The sequence below is a fragment of the Protopterus annectens genome, chromosome 10.part0, assembly GCF_019279795.1.
Source record: "Protopterus annectens isolate FY-2018-M chromosome 10.part0, PAN1.0, whole genome shotgun sequence".
In the NCBI taxonomy this organism is placed as follows: domain Eukaryota; kingdom Metazoa; phylum Chordata; order Ceratodontiformes; family Protopteridae; genus Protopterus; species Protopterus annectens.
Window position 1 is genome coordinate 704,586,001 of NC_056744.1, and position 21,134 is coordinate 704,607,134.

A 21,134-nucleotide genomic window follows, 5' to 3' on the forward strand; every position below is an offset into this window, starting at 1 on the left:
CTCCATAACTGCACATTGTACACTGTAATGCTCTCTCAGTAAACAACTTTGGCTTGCACTATAGATTTTATTTTTACTCCTCTTTGCCCCTGCTACCTGCCAATCATCAGCCCTCTTAAGCCAATTTCAATCCCGCTTCACTAGGAGTGAAGGACAGCTGAGAGGGGGCCATTATGTAGACAGCCATTAGGGTGACTTGCATTTTTTTTTTTAATTTTTTCTACCCCCTTACTGCTATCCACAATAGGTGCATTGTGCAAGGGGCATCAGTACTTCTGTACCCACCATTTCCACAAACATGAGACATCAGTTAAGTTTGAGTACACTGTTCTTTGGTGATCATACCAATGCACCAAGGCTTAATAGCCTTCTAACACAAGCACACCACCCCCTTGTAGCTCACCAATCAAAGGACTATACAGTATGGATATGCAATTTCCTAACTACTGTGTACCAGCTTGGGGGATATGGGCAACTTGAGACAATATAGCAATTATCTCATGTTTTCTAAAAATCCTTAAAGAAGTCAATACAATATGCGAGAGGTGTACTTAGACAATGACATGAAGGTTAAACTTTCCCATACAAGTGCTCATCAGGTTGTCAAAAAATCCAGACAACACCCACCTCACATAGCACACAGGATACACATAGAATAACATATACTAAGGCACTTAAAAACAATATTCCTAAAAAAACAAAGATTGCCTAAACCACCCATTATCAAAGTGATGCCTCAGCAAACTCAAAGGCCGTCAGAAAAACACAAGATCTAACATCACACACACTGTTACTCTCGGTGGAGCCCCAAACACTAAGCCCTTATGACAAGCAGACACACTTCCCCGGACACTTTTCATAGGGGGATCCATTGTAAGATATATTGATGCCTCTCTAACAAGGCTGAACAAGAAGTAGAAGATAACTGTTAACTTAATTGTTAATTATTAATCTGGAGCCAGATTCCACCAAGTCACACATGCACTTAAGTCATTATGTGACAGGTACCAGTATGATTCCATCATAGTCCGTGTAGGTATAAATGACCTCCTATGTACCAACCTAGAAATTATGAAGAGAGACATTATGGAGCTTTCAGACTATGTGTCTCAAGCTGATATGGGCCTAGCATTGAGCAGCTTATTAGCATCACCAAGGATAATTCCACAATATGAGCAAAAATGATTGATTTCAACAACTGGCTGTCTTTCTGGTGTTATTCTAAGGGGATACAGTATTTGTCAGCTGAGGCAGATATGATTAACAGACCATGTTGCTTTGCCAAGAATGGTTTTCATCTTCCCCTCTAAGCTTTTGAATACTGGCTAAAACTTTATCCATTTCCACAGTGCCTTTTTTAGGCAATACCAAATTGACAAACCTAAAGATATAGCAAAATCATAAGTAAACCAATGGTGTTACTGCTTAATGTCAGGAGCCTAAATAAAAAAAATTACACTACTTTCAATTACTCCTCACACTCAAGAATATAGACATCTGTGCAGTTACTGGAACAAGGCATAAAGCAGCACAGAGTAGCCAGGCAGTGCAAGGTTTCTTTGCCTTCCACATTTTTAGACCAGTAGCTGCACAGAGAAAGGCTAAAGGTGGAGTTGTCTCAGTATACATTCATAACAAGCATACCTATAGGGTGGTCAGACACGATGACTTACTGGAATTCTCCATATGCAAATCAGCATAGACAAAATCCTGTACCCTATTCTAGTCAGCTATAGGTCACTGTCCATGTCCCAAGAAGCTCACAATACATACTTGGACCTACTGGAGATGCTCACCATACTTCCTAATACCCTGTTCATGGGAGACTTTAATTACGTCCACTATTGACTGCGAATCCTACACAGCCTCAACTATACAGGCACAGAGATTCCTGCACTTCGAAAATACAAACCTCGACCAAATAGTGAATACTAGACCTCATGCTCACAAATATGGAATAATGCTGCACCCCTTCTATTGTCTCATCCTCCCTTGTAAGGTCCAACCATAAAGATGTCTCCTTCAAAATAAAATCAGCTCCATAATCCCATTAAAACCATTAACAGTTAGGAGCTATTCCAAGACAAGTTACCTTTTATTAAGTGATGGCTTGTCAAAATTCAGTACCCCTCTAAACTCCCAGAACACAGCACCTGATGCTGAATTCCTCTCAGAAGCTGTTCAGCCAATTCAATGACTACATAGAAGCTGAAGTACTTACCAGAATTAAGCCCAGGACTAGCCCCAGAAACAAACCACCCTGGTAGTATCTCAAATTAAACAGGATATAGAACAAAAGGAAAACAATTCCGGCAAAATCTGAAAGAGTAATTCCCATAAAAAAGTTTCTCATTAAACTAAATAGGAAATGAAGAGGGCTAATTAGGTCAAGCAAAGCCAACTCTGAGGTTAAGATAACTTCCCAGGTGAAAGAAAACCATAAAGCCTTCTTCAGTTATGTCAGAATTCTCAAGGGCAGCACACAGCAATGTGCTGAACTGGTATTTAATGGTGTCACATTCACTAAATCTGTTGAAAGTGAACCTTTTAGCCAACAAATTTAGTTGCAACTTTAATCCATCCATCCCCAACTATCCCCAGGAAATACCCTCTAGCATAACCCCTCCAGCTATAATAAAGGTGAATGTACTCACTACAGTCCCTAAAGCCAAGAACATGGCCTCAGTGGGTCCTGATAACATCCTAGGATGCCTCCTTAAAATATAACTTATCAGGACCTTCTGGAATCATTATTTAACTAGTCTTACAACAGGCTTTGTGCCATGTGAATGGAAAACTGCAATGGTCATCCCTCTTTGTAAGGGAGGACCTTCAACAGATCCTGGAAACTGCAGACTCATTAGTCTGACAAGTCTTATTTGCAAAGAATTATCATGTATATTACCAAAAAAGACATAGGAGGCTTCCAGACACTGGATCCATCCCAGTTTGATTTTGTCAAAGGAAGGTCATGCTTATTGAATATGGTGGATTTCTTTGAAAAGGTTGCTAAGGCAATACATGAGGGGAAAACATTGCATACTGCCTACCTAGATCTGGCTAAAGCATTTGATACAATAGCCATCTAGCGCATTGCTAACAAAGTTGTGGAACTAGGTATAAACCCTTAAAAACACACTGGATAGCTAGCTCACTGATAGGTGCCATAAGGTTAGAATCAGTGAGGCCACCTCCACAATGAGGCCAGTCAGCATTGGAGTCCCCCAGGGTTCGGTGCTAGGCCAACTCTTCCTTTGCATCTACTTCTTAGATGTCAAAATCAATGTCAAAGGCCTCTGGCTAAACAAGTTTGCAGATGATTGCAAACTGGAAGCAGTCACTGAATGAAGATGAGAACACTCTTCCAGAAGGTGTGACACAGACAAATGCTTGGTGCCAAAGCCAAGGCTTAAAACCTAATAGTAAGAAATGTATTATAGTACCTTTAGGGAAGTCAGCCATCCCAGGTAAACATGTCATCAATAAAACACTATTAAAAGTTGATTCACTATTCATGGATCTGGGAACTCATGTAGATAATGACCTAGACTTCAACCAACATGTATCCAAGGTAGTAAAAAAATCCTTCTGTTTTGCTCAACTTGTAAGCAAGGGCAAGGTATCTAGGTCCTGAGAGGTCATCAGACCACAGTACTCGGCCCTCATTGGCTCACCATAGAGTTTGATGCTCCCTTCAGTATGTACCTGATAAGACACATGCAGCAACTCAAATGTCCACAAAGGTTCCTTACAAAAAGAATACAGGGAGTAAACACAATGTGCTATGCTGAGCACCTCAAAGCCCTGTCTCTTTATTCTGTATCATGCAGACTTCTGAGGTGATCTTTATCTGGCATACAAGACATCCTGGATACTGTTTTGATGAACCTTTTGTACATCTGCAAAACAAATAGCATCAGAACTACTAGATTAAAAGAGATAAATTTTACTTCTGGCACTGTTCTCTGGAACATGTTTCCCATCCATGTGAATCAGAGGTCCTTCCTATCCCTATTTAACTGCAACTTGGGCCAATGGATGGGTAATCGGAAATTCTCCCCTGGTCTGGCATCTATGTCTTTTATGAACAGAGGCAGTCAGTAAATCTCTCCTAAAAGTAGCTGACTCCAAATCCAGCTCCAGACAAGTGACAAATGGAGTACCTCAGGGTTCAGTCCTGGGACCGCTCTTGTTTGGCATCTACTTCTCTGGTACAGGCCAACAATACGGGACTCTGGATAACAAAGTTTGCAGATGACTGCAAACTGGGAGCCATTATTGAATCCCCAAATGATGTGGATACTCTACAAAAGGGCCTTACAGAAACAGATGCTTGGTGCCAGAGCCATGGGCTCAAGCTCAATGCCAAGAAATGTATAGTTATCCCCTTTGGGAAAAAACATGTATCCGTGAATTACCATATAGGTGGCAGTACACTAAACACCGAAAGTTTGATAAGAGACTTAGTGACACAGGTGGACAGTGGTCTCACCTTTGATAACCACATCACCACAACAGTCAGGAAATCCTTCTATGTGGCACACGTTATCACTAAGGGTTTTCCATCCAGAAAAAAGGAGGTCATTGTCCCACTGTACTCATCCCTCATTAGATCCATTATAGAATACAATGCCCCGTTTGGTATGTACCTCTCAAGACATCTGCAACAACTGGAAAGGCCACAGAAATACCTCACTAAAAGAATCACAGGCCTAAAGCAAATGCCCTACGCTGACCGCCTTGAAAAACTCCAGCTATACTCTGTCGCATATCATCTACTCAGAGGCGATCTTTGCTTAACATGCAAGGCCATGTCAAACCCAGAGCTGTTGGACATGCTACACTTAAAGAAATCCCAATCCCTCAGAGCCACACGCTCCATGGATCTAAACCTTGTCATCACAATAAACAAAACATGCTGGAGGGATAGGTTCCTGACCCAGAGACTCCCCAGACTCTGGAATAGATTGCCCATACATGTCAAGCAGAGTGCCTCTTTGGTCCTCTTCAAAAGGAACCTTAGTGATTGGATGGGAAAAAGGAAATTCACCCCGGGGATCACGTCCTAGACAGGGGTCCAGGAAAGTAAATAGTGTGGGAAGAAATAGCCAGGGAATTGTTATGGCTAGGCTTGTATAGGCCCTAGGGCTGATAGCCTAGTACCAAACTATGAACCTATGAACCTATAATACAAAACAAATTTTTTGGTCACATTTGGGTTGCATGACTAGGCTTATAACAGCCCTAGTGGTCATTAGCCTAGTATACACCTATGAACCTATCGTACCAGTGTCAGCTTGCAATGGCACATCACATCACTCATCTTTATCCCCCGCAACAGACACATGGTCAGTCAGAACCTGCGCTGCCGCACATGTTCATAGTTGAAACCCTGATTTTCATGGGTGACAGTAAAGCAGATAATGAAATTTACATGAATAAAAGGGGAAGAGGACATTTCGCTCTCATCATTAGAGAGACTATGTCGAATAATATGATAATATCTGATGATGAATATATCAAGTGTTAGTAGTATGTTATTTGAGATGTAAGGGAGGGGTGTAGAGATAGTGAACTCCCTAAACTATGGCAATGTGTTTCCTACCTCATTTATCACTACATTTTGTGTAAATAGTAAGCAGATTTGTGATATACGTATGAACAATTGTCATGTTTTGAAAATGGATAAGGACATTAGGGATGTTGTGGGAGACAGACCCATGGTTGTATATAGAAAAGGAATACGTTTGAGAGACAGGATAGAGAGACAAGTAAAAGAAAGACCAAGTGGGTGTATGAAAAAATGTGGATTTTGACCACAGTGTCCATATATATACTTGAAACTGGTGTAGTTATAGTCAATGGGCATGAACCGAAGTTAGATGGGAAATATTCTTGTATGACAGAAAGGGTATCATACTGTGCTCTGTGTTGCCAATGTCCATGTTTTTATGTTGGAAAAACAGATAGGAAAATTATAGCACGTATATATGAACATATAAGAGAAATTAAACTGAAAAAGGAGACAAATGCCCTGGCTAAGCATTGTATAAGCAACAATTCACATAGTTTCAAGTTTTATGTTCTGGAATCTCTAGTTTTAAATGAAAGGAAAGGACCCAGGACCTTATTGTTAGAAAAACATGAGCTTATATGGCAATTACATTTAAATGCTATGTGTTGGCCAGGGCTAAATGAACAGGTGGCAATTAGTAGAATTTTAAAGCTGAAAACAATACAAAGGTAGAAGGAATTGCATACATTGAAGGTTCTATAGTGTAGTGGTAATTATATCTGCCTAATATGCAAAAGATCCTGAGTTTTATTCCCAGGTTTTAGATACACTGATTTTTATTGAATTCTATACACCGAATTATATACATAGTTTTATGGAAAGATTTATATATATGTGTGTATACATTTGTATATATTTATATATGTATATGCATATTTAAGATTTCTTTTTATGTATGTTTATAAGTTGCAGGTTGGAATATCTGTTAATATTTTTTTAAGGATGAAACTGGAGGTGTGGTTTTGGAATGATGTCAAGGGGGTGTCTTAGTATAAAAGAAAAATTGATTTCTTGAATTTTTATCTAATGAAGTTTCCATTGAGGAATGAAAGTGGTTGGCTGTGTGAAAATGAACTTTGAATTCTTCTGTTTCATCTTATTATTTTTTTATTTCCAGTTTGTTTTCAGTGGAGGCCTGGGGGGAAAGCTCCATATTACATAGTAAAAATAAGCAAAGCATAATATTACATAGTAAAACTAAACAAAGTATAATAGCAAAATTGAAGAACATACATTACATACTAGATTAGAGACAAGTTGTACAGTGGTTATAAAGCGTCTAAAAATGGTTATAAAGCAACTAAGATTTGTAAGATGGCAGTAAAGAAAACTTCTTCCCAGAAAAGGGGTGAATAAAAGGTGGAAGGTACATTATTTACAATGCATACATTCATGATATTGAAGTATTCAGAGAGAGGCAGTTTTATAATAGAAAAAATTGGAGAACATACATTACATTTTAAGTTAGGTACAAATTGTTGTTCTTTGTTAAATAGCATCTAAAATTGTATGAGGGCAGTAATGAGAATCATTCTCAGAAAGGGGAGAGTAAAAGACAGATAGTAAACTATTTACAATATATACATTCAAGATATAGATGTTAGATTACATTATATTCAGAATGAGGCAGTTGTTTAGGAAATCAGTATGGAGTAGAGTTACTTATAGTAGAGCTACTAGCAGGTTAGGTAGGAAGAGTGCAATTGCATTTCCAATTACAGGAGAGGTAGGAATGGAGCTGAGTTTTAAAGTGTTCAGCGTTTTCAGACATTCTTAGAGAAGGAGGGAGAGAATTCCATTTTTTGGCTAAGGAAAAAGATAGGAGAAGCTGACCAGTGGGACGGTCCGGTTTGTGTACAGTAATTAGATTTTGGTGGGCAGATCTTAGTGTTCTGTGTGGGGTGTATGATGGTAATATGTTAGTTAGTGCTGGGCATTTAGTTGGTTTAAATATTAGCTTGTGGGCTGTAGTGAGTTGGAGGTAGTCAAGGTAGTTGGGAAGTTCTAGCCAATTTAGCAGGTGGAGAGAGGTACAGTGGTGGCAGGAGTATTTGGATTTAGTGGTGAATTTTGAGATTTTGTTGTAACAGATTTCCAGTTTGGAAGAGATAGAGGAAGACAGGTTGGTTAGTAGGAGAGCACCGTACAATAGTGATGGTAGTAAGTAGGTAGTAGTAGAGAGAGAAAGTGGGAGTTTCTGTTCAGCATACCGACTTTTTGATGTGTTTTCTTAATATTTTGCTGAATATGAGTATCAAATTTTAGGTGTTCATCTATAGTAACCCCAAGAAGTTTAGCAAAAGGAACAACTTCTATGGTGGAGTTGGCAGGGCTGATACTTTGAAAGAGTTTTTGTCAAGAGGGAGGGATTTTGAGGGAGAGAATAGTAGAATTTTGGATTTGTTGGCATTCAGAGAGAGGTGGTTTTGAAGCATCCAGTTCTCAGTAGTTGAGAAGGCAGTTTGAGTTTTTGTTTGGAGCTTGGGGAAGTTAAAGTTGGAGCAGACTAAAGTTGAGTCGTCTGGATATTGTACAATTTTAGTGTTAGGAATGGCTGCATGGAAGTCATTAATAAATATATTAAAGAGCATCGAACCGAGTATGGATCCCTGGGCTACCCCGGTCGGGGTAGTTAGGAAGGCTGAAGTGCCAGTTCTCCATTTTACGGCCTGAGATCTGTCAGACAGGTAGCTTTTGAACCAGTTTAGGGTGTTCTGAGAGAGATTAAGCTTAGAAAGGTGGTTCAGGAGATAGGCATGGGAGACTGTGTCAAAAGCCTTGGAGAGGTCTAGAAGGACTGCGGATACAATTTCTCCAGAATCACAGGCATGGTTTACTATGTCTAGGAAAGAGAGAAGAAAAGTTATTGTGCTATGGCCAGGACAGAAACCATGTTGTGTTGAGGTGATGAGTTGGTTATTGGTAAAGAAAGGCATGAGCTGGAGGTGGAGGCATCTTTCAAGAATTTTTGAAATTGGGTAGAAAATGGCTATAGTTCGGAAGTTTGAGATGTTATTATTTTTGCCTCCTTTGTGGAGGGGTAGGATAAAGGCTGCACGTCACAGTTTGGGGACATAAGATTTCTATATGGGGATCTATTGATGAGAATGTTAATGGGGATAGCAATTCCGTCTGCTGCAAGCTTTAGAAAGAGTGAGGCGATAGTGTCAGGGGCATTGGAGCATGGCTTAAGTTAGAGAGAAGTTTTTTTATGTATGACGTACAGATGGGTTTGAGATGAAATATGGGAGGAGTGTTAGGGATGGAAGGATGGGTAGAGGCTAGGGAAGAGGGTATGAGTTGAGGGGAGGGGTTGTAGTTTGGGAAGGTCTTGGTGAGTTCTGCTACAGAGTTGGTAAAGAAAGAGTTGAATAGAGTGGGTATTTCTGGGTCAGATTTACTGGTGCCAGGGCAAGGATTGTTTTTGGTACCTGGGTTCAAAGGAGAGTTGATGGAGTTCCAGAATTGTTTGGGATTTTGGAGTGACTTGACTGGAGTTTAATATAGTATGATTTTTCAACTTTTATAATTTGTTTTATGACTAGGTTGTGGAGTTGTTTATATTTAAAAAGGGTGTCAGAGTGCTTATTGTGATGGTAAAGTTTCCAGGTCTTGTCTCTTTGATGCATAAGTGATTTAGTATCTGTCAGAAAAATATGTATTAGTGTATGTATTAATAATAACCTTAGTGCATTTAAGGCTTGAAAAGGGTTAACACATTTATTCTATTTCACACTGCATAAAATCTGTACAAATTGCAGAAGCTTTCTAACCTTGTATTATCATGAAATATGCGCAGCTATAATCTTTGCTTATGCTTTGGAAATTTACAGGGAAGCAGATAATTTCTGTTTGTGTCAGGAAAATAATGAATAGATGTAACATTTGTATTAATGTTATGAGACTTAGACAAGGAGTTCCGCTTGTGCTGTGAGAAAATACACAGCTGCAGAAGCTATAGATAATCAGAACAAAGACTGCTTGAAAATATGAACTGCAATCAGCATTTGCTTGTGCCTAAGTTAGAAAAGTACCCTGAAATGTAACACATGTATTAGAACTACACAATAGAAGCTTGTAACGGGCTAGAGCCCACCAAGGCCAGGTTGTTTTTCTCAAAATGTTTTTCATAAATCCAGTCATGTCAGCAGAAAATCTGAGTAACATCTGCTGTAGAACAATACTGAAAGTTGTGTTTGATTACGTCAACCATAGAAGCCAATGTATTGTAGAACAGTATAAGAATAGCATACTTCCTGTTAGTAGTTAGGCAAAATTCTGTATTTGCATGTTTTTGTCTCCTTGCAGCAATTTATTAAATGTGCCTTATCAGAACCTTACATGTATTGGTCTTTGAAGTTTTTCCTTTGACAGATTGGTCCTTCGGACCGGAAGCCCTCACTTCGCCTCGGATCAGACAGGCCAGGTGGCTTCAAACTGTATGGGGAAGAAACCACATTGGTTCTTGTTATTTGAAAAGCCCTCCGACTGAATTGTCGTACAAAAGAGGCCAGCCAGCTACTTTCTGATCTGTGACTGAAGGACGGGTTTTTCACAAACCAGGTGATCAATCATGAAGGCTCAGGTAAGGTGAATCTACTTTTTTCTGTTTTAGATCAGGGACTAGATTTGTATTGTTTTTGTCAAGACTATATTTTTACAAGTCAGGGACAGAAAAGATTACTGTCTTGTCATAGATCAGGGAAACAGAGTAGGTAGGCAGTCACTCTGAAGAGACTATAACAAAATCCATGGTACCACGTTAAAGATAAGGAGTTACATAACGATTAAAAAGGGTAGAACAAAATGGGTAATAATTGCACAAAAAGACCCCAAAATCCGCCGTTAACCGAAGACGCAAAATACATGCAGTCACAGTGTGCTGATAATATTAAATACTACTCAAAGTGGGTTAATAAGTATAAATTTGATGGTAAATTGGAAAAATCCTCGCTTATCAAACTTGTCAAACAGCTTAAAACTGATTCCAAAGGTCGGGTAAAAAAGCAGTGCCAATTAGGAATTCCTCAGGCACACAGGTGGATTGAGGAAGTAAACCATAGGGAACAAAAGAACAATAAATCAAAAGCAATGTTTTTAGATAAGGAGGACAATAACTTAGTAATAGCATCGGCTCCTCTGCCCCCCTTACCAGAGTATGAAGCAAGTGAACAAGTTAGTCCACCCCCGCTATATCCTGCTGCCACTGTAAACAGAGACACTACAAAAGCAAAACCGTTTATTAGAGATCCCATTGAGACCAGGTCTCGAACCCAGGCAGGTAACTCAAAAGGGGACATTGAATTATATCAGATGGGTAGGAATTCACAATCTATGAGTGAAGAAGAAATATGCCCACTCATAGAAGTACCTAATCCTCGGGCAGGGCAAGAAGGTCAGGACCCAACTATTCTAGTGTATAGACCCTGGACTTCGGAAGACATCTGGAAAGCCACTGATGGAATTCCCCATCCAAAAGTTAATTTTAGAAAGTTCTTAGAAGATTTACAAGGAATAAGGCTAAGTTATAATTTAAACGGAGAAGAGGTAGAAAAAGTAGTCAGACAAATTGTGGGACCAGATTGGCACATGATTAGTGGCAACTGGAATCCCATTGACGCTGCACATAGACCCCTCCCACATAGCAGCAGAGAACTAGACAACAGAGTAAAAGGTATTACAGACCGCATCTCTGAGAAATGGAAGCCTAGGGCAGACTGGACTTGCATTAATCAATTCATCCAACAAGAAGGTGAAACTATTGACAGATATTATGCCAGACTGTTAGAATGTTTTAATAACCATTGTGGAATGCAGGTTCCTGAAGATCAGACACAAGATTCCCCATATGAGCAGCAGTTAAAGAATGCATTTTTGAAAGGCAGCATTGCACCCATAAGCAGTTTTGTTACAAAGCACAAGGTAGATCATCGTTCAAGCAGGTTACAATCATTACTTGAATATGCTAGGCATGCCGAAAGGCATTTTAATAGCAAAAAGAAAAAGAAAGCCCAAGTATTTTATGAAGAAGATGAAGCAGAAGTCTATGTAGTACAGTCTGGGAAAAAGGGCAAGAGAAATGCCCAGAGAAACAAAGAATCTGATCAGTGATCAGAGGACTTTGAAGGGCAAAAGAAAAGGGGTGAATGTTTTAAATGCAGTAAAAAGGGACACTTGGCAAGGGATTGCAAGAAAAACAAGAAGGCAACCACGGAAGACAAGGAGGGTGAGGACTGACTATATGATAGTCAAGAATCACTAGAAGGGGATAGCAGAGAAAGGACAAATGAGAATGTGATAGAAGGAGTAGAGGATGTGACAGAAGAAATAGAGGAAGTGCAGGAACTTACGGATAGTGAAGAAAATGAAATATTGGACTTAGCTTTATTGAGCTTAGAGCTCTATATAGCAGACACAAAACCAGAAGTTACACTCCTGGTAGAAGGGAGGGAGGTCAAATTCTTGTGTGACTCAGGGGCATCACGAACCCTGATACATCCCTCCAAACTGCCAGAGAATTCAGAGTCACCTGATTACATACTAGTAAAAGCAGCTAATGGACAGCTGTATCGGGAGCCCCTCTCCCGTAACATTGTGATAACTGATCCGGTTTCAGGATTGACTCAGAAAAGCAAAATTGTTGTTTCTGCAAAATGCCCAGTAACCCTCTTGGGCAGAGACCTCATGCAGCTTTTTGGTATAGCATGCAGGGTATGGAAGCACAGCGGCAAATTGATACCTTTGCAGTGCAATCGGAGGGTGAAATGTTCTTTTGGTACAGCCAGGATTTGGTTACGACTGGTCCAGGGGCAGTGACCGAAGAGTTGATGAATGTAGCCATCAGCAAGTTCCCCTCCCTTGACATTGATAAACAACATTTGTTGCACTGTACACTGTATTATTGTAACACACCAGGACCTGATAAGGAATATGAGCAAGAATTGTTTAGAAATTGTGCAAACAGATTGATATTACGTAATCTGTACTGGGACACAGAAGGGAACAGTGTAGCCAGCTGTTCATTGCCCCAGGAGTTCTTTGCACTCTATAAATCGAATCGATTGCCACATGTTAGCATGACTAAGGACAAGAATGTAAAATGGGTAGACTTAGGAGAAAAAGTTACGAGATGGGAAAAGCAGACAGAGTTAGAACTGTCAGAACAGGGAATACAAATGCAGAAGCTGAATTGGATAACTCAGACCCACCCAGTCGTGCACTTGCAGTCTAGCAAGGACAGCTGATTAGCACTCCTATTAAAGGAGGAAGGGAATGCCTTACAGAATATACCAGAAACTCTTTGGTCAACAGGAAAGTCAGATGTAGGACTTATTCCTACAGCGGGACCAGTTACTATCACACCAAGGTCAGTATTTAGACCACAGAAAAGACAGTATCCCTTAAGAAAAGATGCAGAGGTAGGAATCAAACCTATTATAGCAGCTTTACTTAAGGAAAGGGTGCTGGTGGAATCTCCTGATTCACCATGTAACACACCCTTATTTCCTGTTAAGAAAGAGAATGGAGAATGGCGTATGGTCCAAGATTTGCAAGCTGTAAATGACACAGTAATACCAAGGGCACTTACAGTGCCAGACCCACACACCCTGTTGAATGATTTAAAACCTCAGCAGAAATATTTTTCTGTGGTAGATATCAGCAATGCATTCTTTTCAATACCGATACACCCTGACAGCCAGTATTGGTTTGCATTCACATTTCAGGGGGAAAGGTATACATATACGCAACTACCACAGGGATATTGTGAAAGTCCGACAATATTCTCATAAGAAATGGCAAGCAACTTGGCGGGATTTACCCCACCAAGAGGCAGTCAGATTTTACTTTATGTTGATGATATCCTGCTGGCGGCCCCACCCAGCAAGATTGCAAAGAAGATACCATAGCGCGTTTACAATTTTTAGCCACTGAAGGACATAAAGTAAACAAAAATAAACTGCAGCTTTGGAAAAAACAAGTTAAATACCTAGGATATGTAATATCCAAAGAGGGTAGGACATTAGATGAGGACAGAGAAGTAGCGATTTTGCAAGCACCGAAACCCACTACCAAGAAGGAAATGATGTCCTTCCTGGGTACGACAAATTTTTGCTGGAGCTGGATTCCAAACTATGCCTTGGAATCTGCACCGCTGACTAACCTGATATATAAAAAGCCTATGGCAGCACAGGATTTGTTACAATGGATACCAGAAGCAGAATCTGCTTTCTGCAAACTGAAACAGTTAATAGCGTCCTCATTAGTTTTAGGATTACCAAACTATCATAAACGTTTTTTCCAAACTGTAGATTGTAAGCAAGGTTATATGACATCAGTGTTAACACAGCAGCATGGTGGGGACAAGCAATGCCCCATTGCTTATTATTCATCACAACTAGACCCAGTGGCATGGTCTTTACCCCACTGTGTACAAGCAGTAGTTGCAGCTGCAATGGCAATACAGGCTTCGGCCTCAGTCGTTTTGTTCCACCCTCTCACATTGAGAGTGCCTCATGCAGTCGCGATTATTTTACTGCAAGAGAAGGTAGCATATCTTTCCCCTGGTAGGCATCTTTCTTGTATGACTATATTGTTGAGCCAACCTCATATGACAATTGAACGATGCATGACTTTAAACCCTTCTACCTTGCTCCCAACCCCTGCAGATGGCACACCACACAGCTGCCTGAGCAAAAGACACTGCCTAGAAAAGATCTCATGGATGTCCCCTTGGATGATGCAGAGGTGACATACTATGTGGATGGCTCGTGTAAAAGGGGTCCTGCAGGACAGAACCTAGTAGGATTTGCAGTAGTTTCAGATACTGAGATTATAGAAGCGAAACCGTTACCATACAATTTATCTGCACAGGCAGCAGAATTGATTGCCTTGACACGGGCATGTACCTTAGCAAAGGGTAAATGTGTGAACATTTTTACTGACAGCCAGTACACTTTTTCTACTGTACATGTTTTTGCGCAACAGTGGAAAAATCGAGGAATGATAAGATCTACTGGCAAACCAATCAATCATGCACAGTTTATTTTAGATCTTTTAGAACAGGGGTGTCCAACCTTTTCAGTTGCAAGGGCCGCATTGAGTCAACAGAAATGGTCTGGGGGCAAACGGCAAGTGAGGACCAAAAAAAAAAAAAAAAAAAAACTCAGGTTTATGCGGTCTAATATGGCTGTATTGTAGGTGAATTTGAACAATAAATAAATTAATAAATGCATAATAATGCCCTAAAATTCAATATCTCATTCTAATTATTTAAAAAACAGTTAAATCTAACATCTTAGTTTATTTGTAAAAAAAAAATTAACAGGTACAAACCTTTCAATTTGTATGAGATCATACCTGTGATTTTGCTGGTTTCCATGTCTTCCATCATGTCCTTAATGGCCATATGTTGTCCAAAGCGCTCATGTATTCTTCTGTTTCTAGCTTTGCAATCTGTCCCTGAAATATGGCACTGGCAATATCAGGAATGATGAGACTTTATGTTTATGTGTTCACCCCACAGCCATTTATCGGAGAGAGTGTGTGTAAGGGTAAGCCATTCATCGCTTCTTCTTTCGGCTTTTCCCGGTTAGGGGTCACCACAGCGTATCACCTTTCCGCTCATGATTGGAAGTGGTGTTTTACGGTGTCGAGTTGCCAGCCCCGCGTCCAGCCTTGTACCGAAGGCGCATACACGCACGCACTCACGCCTGGGGCCATTTTCCCATGCGACCATAGGGAGGGCACGCAGACTCCGCATAAGGCACCACAGACAAGAATTCAAATCAGAGAACCTCTTGCTATGAGGCAGCAACGCTAATCGCTGCACCACTCATTCATCACTGTGAGTCTTAAGTCCATGTATCTCGCCGCTCCTCATTGAAAGGATATGTTAGGCATTCAGTGGTAACATTTTTTGTGTACCTATGGTAACTAATACTTAATCACGTTAGTCAGCAACACTATTTTTATTATTAAGTGTCCCACTCTTTCCCCGCGTTATGACAGATAGCGTCCCACACTTTGGAGATGGAAGCTTGGTGTATGTGTGTGTGTGTGTGTGTGTGTGTGTGTGTGTGTGAACTCGCACACATACAAACAGCTAAAAGGCACAGAAAGCCTTTTAAAGGTCCAGCATCTCATCTGCAACTTCAAGAAACTGAAGTTGCAAAGGAATTAAAAAAAAGAAAGAAATGATCGCTTTGTACATGCCGGCTTAGGTGAACATCAAGTCAGAAACCACTTCTTAGTTTAAAATTATTAAACAACTGCAACATTTAAGATGGCTAAAGGTTTAATAAAATTAGACTTAATGCCTACACCTGTTAAAAGTGTTGCGGCGCATGTTAACGTAAGTTAGCCAAGATGGACTCCTTCGCCTAGGCTAGGGCTCTACTTCAACAAAAGCCGGTCTTGATCCCATATACCAGCTAATTGCATGGTGCCACCACTTTTAGTAAGTCATGGGTGTCTTTTTTTTTTTAGCATTATTACAGTATCATTTTGTTATAGGTGAAAAAAACATTCTGTAGCACCAGAGTATGAACTGCTTCGCCAACAGGGCATTACATATTAAGCGCCAAGTACTAAGTATAACCACAACTTTCTTACAACAGATTTACGAAATTTGCGAAGAGGTAACACAAGAAATTAATAAACTACACAGATTAAGTACTGATAACAAACAAGCTTCCTGCAATAACTACACCACCAATGAAACTCTTACCATACCATATTAACCTCAGAAAACAACGTAATGGCGACCTCTGCGCGCACTTTCAGTGATGCTTATATGCACGTGCAAGTACAATTTCATGGCAACTTTGACTAAAAAACCGAAGCCACCTTATCAGTATCCTCCGCATAGAATTATAACAGAAACAAGAAAGTAAAATAAAAGAGCTTGAAGTTTTAATTTAAAGTTTAAAACTTCAAGCTCTTATTTTACTTTCTTGTTTCTGTTATACTAACTACACTACATAGTAATATGCCAATACTCAAACTTAGTCTTGTTTACATTAATGTCTACTCTAAAACTCTAAATTACCATTTGCTCATTTAGTAACTTTTAAATTTACTGTAACTGACTCGCTTCTTTCCTAGGATGCACTTGCCCAAATTGATATCAACACAGATGGCATGAAAATGAAATTATTCATCTGAATGTACAATGTAATGCAATTCTAAAACACTTCTGAAGGTCACATGTGTGTGAAACAACAGAATATCCCGAAAACTGCCGGATCCAAGACGGTTTGTAAATCAGCTTCAGAAAAGTACAATAACAAAAACGATGCTAAAACGATGCTGCTGTTTTCATAATCATAAAATGTGCTTCAGCATTCTCCAAACCCAGACAAGATGCCATGATTACTCAATCAGTAGTAGCATGGCATCAAGCATTTATGTTGCCTGTTAAACACATTTGCACTATCAAAATCAAAACCAACCATGTCACAATATCTAGTAGTAATACATGACAGAACTTTGCCAGATGCGAATCACGGTTTACTCAGAGCTTTCTCTGTAATATTCCTTCACTATTAATAAACTGATTGCTTTTGAATTCTGCCCTACTTATAAACGTGTTTTAAACACCCTGAACTACAAAATAATAACCTCCGTTCTAATTACCTGTCATTTAGCTGATCCTCGGTTTTGGGGAGTGGATGGACCACAAGTGAAGGGACGTAGTAATTATATTTCAATAAATAAATAAAAACAAAGTGCATACGATAAGAACAATTTCTTTAAAAACAGAGAGTATAACTAAGTTTAATAACAGGAGTGTTTAGCTTGAATGCACTAGGCACGTTTTATAGAGAGAGAGAGGCAGACTAAGAAAATAAGACCATTTGACACAGGAGTCTTTCAAGCACAAACGCACGCACATTAATTAAATATAACATACTTCTCAACTCTGTGTTTTCTCTGGAGTGAGGGACAAGTGAAAAAAATGGCAGTGGCTGGGTTCAAAACCAAGGGCATTGTAACAATGTCTTCTGTACTGGGTGTTAGAATAACAGGTTCTGCATTAGCACGTATTTTCTGTAGTGTCCGAAATACGTGAAATCTGAAACTCGTTTGTCTGCCATACTTAGTTACTACATTCCTCACTGTTTTGGTAAATACTGGAAGTTTTACACTACAGGGAAACCATGAAAACATAAGGCACAGCTCAAAGACGATCATCTGGAGCGTTTCTCCCCGAGCCTCCACTGAAAAGTTGCTCGTTCCAAGTTGGACTTTTATGTTAAATAAATAAACATAAAGTCAGACACCTTATGCATAATTAAGTGAATATGGAGCACTATCAAAGACTTCCTGCTAACAGAATACACAACCAGAACAAGTCTGACCACTATAGCTTACCTTTTACTGCTGTAAAATAAATGTAGAATGTAGTCAGTGTGTAAATCCAACTTCTTCGCTGCGATCTCACTCCTTCCTTCACCGCAAATGTAAAAAAATGACCGAATGGTGTTTTGGCGCATGCGCATACCAGCTGAAAGACGCTGGCAAGAAAAAAAACGTGAAAAAAGTAATTTTGCGCATGCGCAGAATAGCTGAAGGACGCGGACGTGAAAACACACGGAAAAAAAAGTTAAATTTCAATTTAAGGGTCGCGGGCCGCATGGAAGAGCTCTGGGGGCCGCATGCGGCCCGCGGGCCGCGGGTTGGACACTCCTGTTTTAGAATCTATTCAGTTACCTCAGAAAGTAGCTATTTGTAAATGCACAGCTCATACCAAGCAACAAGATAGGATTTCAGAAGGTAATGCGAGAGCTGATACAGCTGCAAAACAGGCAGCTTCAGAAGTATTTCTTTTAAATGAGGAATTACAATCCTCTGAGATTTTAGACTTAAAAATGTTAAAGACAATGCAGACATTTACTACGCAGGCTGAAAAACAAAGATGGGTAAGATGAGGAGCAATTCTCAAAAAGGGGCTGTACATCTCTAAAGAAGGGAAACCGATATTCCCATCTAATTTGTTTAGATATGCAGCTTTGTTGAGCCATGGGCAATGCCATGTCTCAACAGGGGGGATGGTACAGCTGGTGAACTGAGTGTTCACGACATATGGATTCTTAAACTACTCTAAAAAATGTTGTTTAATGTGCCACGTTTGTAACAAACATCATGCACAAGGGGCATTAAAGCCCAAGCAAGGGAGTTTCCCTACACCACCGTATCCATTTCATACTATCTGTATGGATTTCATAGAATTGAACAAATGTGAAAATAAGAAGTATTGTCTTGTCATTATAGATATGTTTTCCAGATGGGTGGAAGCCTTTCCAACTTAAAATCCAGATGCGGCTACCGTAGCAAAAATCCTTGTTAAAGAAATCATCCCTAGATTCTGCATTCCGGAAACGATCTACAGTGACAACAGTACCCACTTTGTAAACCAAACCATACAGCAGTTAAGTAAACATTTTGGTATTTCTTTAAAAAAATCATTGTGCATATCATCCGCAATCTGCAGGGTTAGTTGAGAGGCATAATGGGATTTTAAAGAATAAACTAAGGAAATTAATAGCAGAAACAGAAAAGAATTGGGTGTACTGTCTGCCCCTGGCACTGTTGAGCATGAGAACTGTTCTGAATGCAAAAGGATTGACTCATTTTGAAAAACTATTTGGAAGGGCTTATTATATACCTCAGTGGAAACCTCTCATGCCCGCAGATCAGGAAGCAGACTGTACACTAGCAGAGTATATGAGAAATTTGTTGAATTCTAAACATCTGTTGCAGTCAAATTCTGTTTCAGATAAAGAACAAACCAGACCATCAGAAGTGGCAGTGGCTCCAGGAACCTGGATCTGGGTGAAGACAATAAAAAAAGAAGAAATGAACGTCACCAAAGTGGGAAGGTCCATATCAAGTGCTTCTCTCGACACCCACTGCAGTCAAGATTGCAGAGCATGCCTCATGGATCCACCTGATGCACTGCAAACTAGTTAAGAACTTTGAACTGGACAAAAATCTTGTCACATGTCAAGAGCAAAAATGATAGAATCCAGAAAAAACAGGAATGCAGAACAACCATTTCCACAGAAGTATTGCATAATCATCCTGTTAACTGTATTAGTGACAATAATCTTTTTGTTGTGGCCATTCCTTTTTCCAGCCACACAAACTGAACTGAATAAACGTGAAGCATTACTCATAAACTGGCACCCAAACTTCAACACTTACCAGGCAATTAAATATGTGTATGCTGAGACTTTTAATGTTTCAAATTGCTGGATTTGCACAGCTTTGCCGACAGCATATGGGGGGTTATTAATGACTACAGTCCCCCTAGGGGTCAACGAGACCTGGGAAAACTTGATTTATGACACCTCAACCATTACATCACAAGATAAAATAGCATTGCACTTGTCTATTCCACAAAAGGGAACTGTGTGTTTTTATAAAAATGATACTGTTCAGGTGGGTTGGAGCAATTGCAATGTGACTGTTCCTTATAAATGTTACACTAAAGCTAACAATGCAGGTTCTTATTGTAATACAAACTATGATTAATTTCTTGAATTGATGCACAAAACAATTGATGAAGTAAAACATAATTCTGTTCTCTATAAACAATTGTCTATAATTGATAGAAAAATGTTTCGTGCAGGGCAAGTGTATATTCATAGCAAAGTTACTACTAAAGTAGAGGACTGTTATTTTGTATGTGGCAGAAAGGCACATAAGTGGTTACCTGAGGATTGGTCTGGCAGTTGTTTCTTGGGCTACCTGGTCCCGGCCATATGACACACTGCAGTTTTGCCTCGAGGGAAAATTCGGAATGTCTGAGAAGTTGTCAAGAAACCTGTAAACCCAGTGGGGCAAATCGATGCGTGTTGGAAAAAACATCATTCTATAGGAATGGACTGACACACATGGACTTGAGTGATAGTGTTATATCATGGGCAAGCATATTACCAGCATATGGAGCAGTGAAATCGATCTGGGAGCTGAGAAAACTGTCTAAACTTCTCGAAGTAATGAGTAATGCAAATTTTTCCGCTCTCGAATTAGTGACTGATGAACTGAATGCCGTGAGAACTGTAGTGCTTCAAAACCGCATGGCTCTCGACTTCACCCTAGCAGCGAGAGGCGGTACTTGCGCTTTAATCCAGGAGGAGTGCTGTTCGTATATTCCTGACCATAAACACGAGATAAACAATCACCTTGAGGTAATTCAGCAAGTGTCGGCCATGACCAAACCAGGACCAAACCCACTGATGGACTTTTTCCAGAAATGGTTTGGGGGGTGGTGTACTATCCTAATGAACATCCTGATTGCCATTTGTGTAGGAATGATTCTACTGGGAGTATGTGTTTGCTGTGGCATCCCCTGCATGAAAAGACTGATTAAAGACTTTATAGACATGTCAGTTTCTGAAACCTTATATCAAAGTACTGAGTTTGAAGAACTGCTAAAAGATTGAAAATGCTTTCATAAGTTTAAATTGAATGACTCTCTTAATTGCAAATCCTAAGTGGGAAGAGGTTAGGAGAAGGAAAAACTGTTTATGCTTATTTTGAAAATAGAATAAAA

The 21,134-nt window shown here is 39.8% G+C and overlaps 2 protein-coding genes across 2 annotated transcripts in view; both read right to left on the minus strand.

The window, feature by feature from the left end:
• Positions 1 to 21,134, minus strand: part of LOC122814195 (cytochrome P450 2J2) — a 441,925-nt gene that overhangs the window by 247,960 nt on the left and 172,831 nt on the right. The gene's annotated exons all lie outside the window — the stretch shown is intronic.
• The window catches only part of RPL12 (ribosomal protein L12), a 53,323-nt gene that overhangs the window by 19,133 nt on the left and 13,056 nt on the right, over positions 1 to 21,134 (minus strand). The window contains 2 exon segments of the mRNA XM_044084927.1: positions 1,059 to 1,062; positions 1,828 to 1,857. Coding sequence (XP_043940862.1) covers positions 1,059 to 1,062; positions 1,828 to 1,857 — 34 coding nt within the window.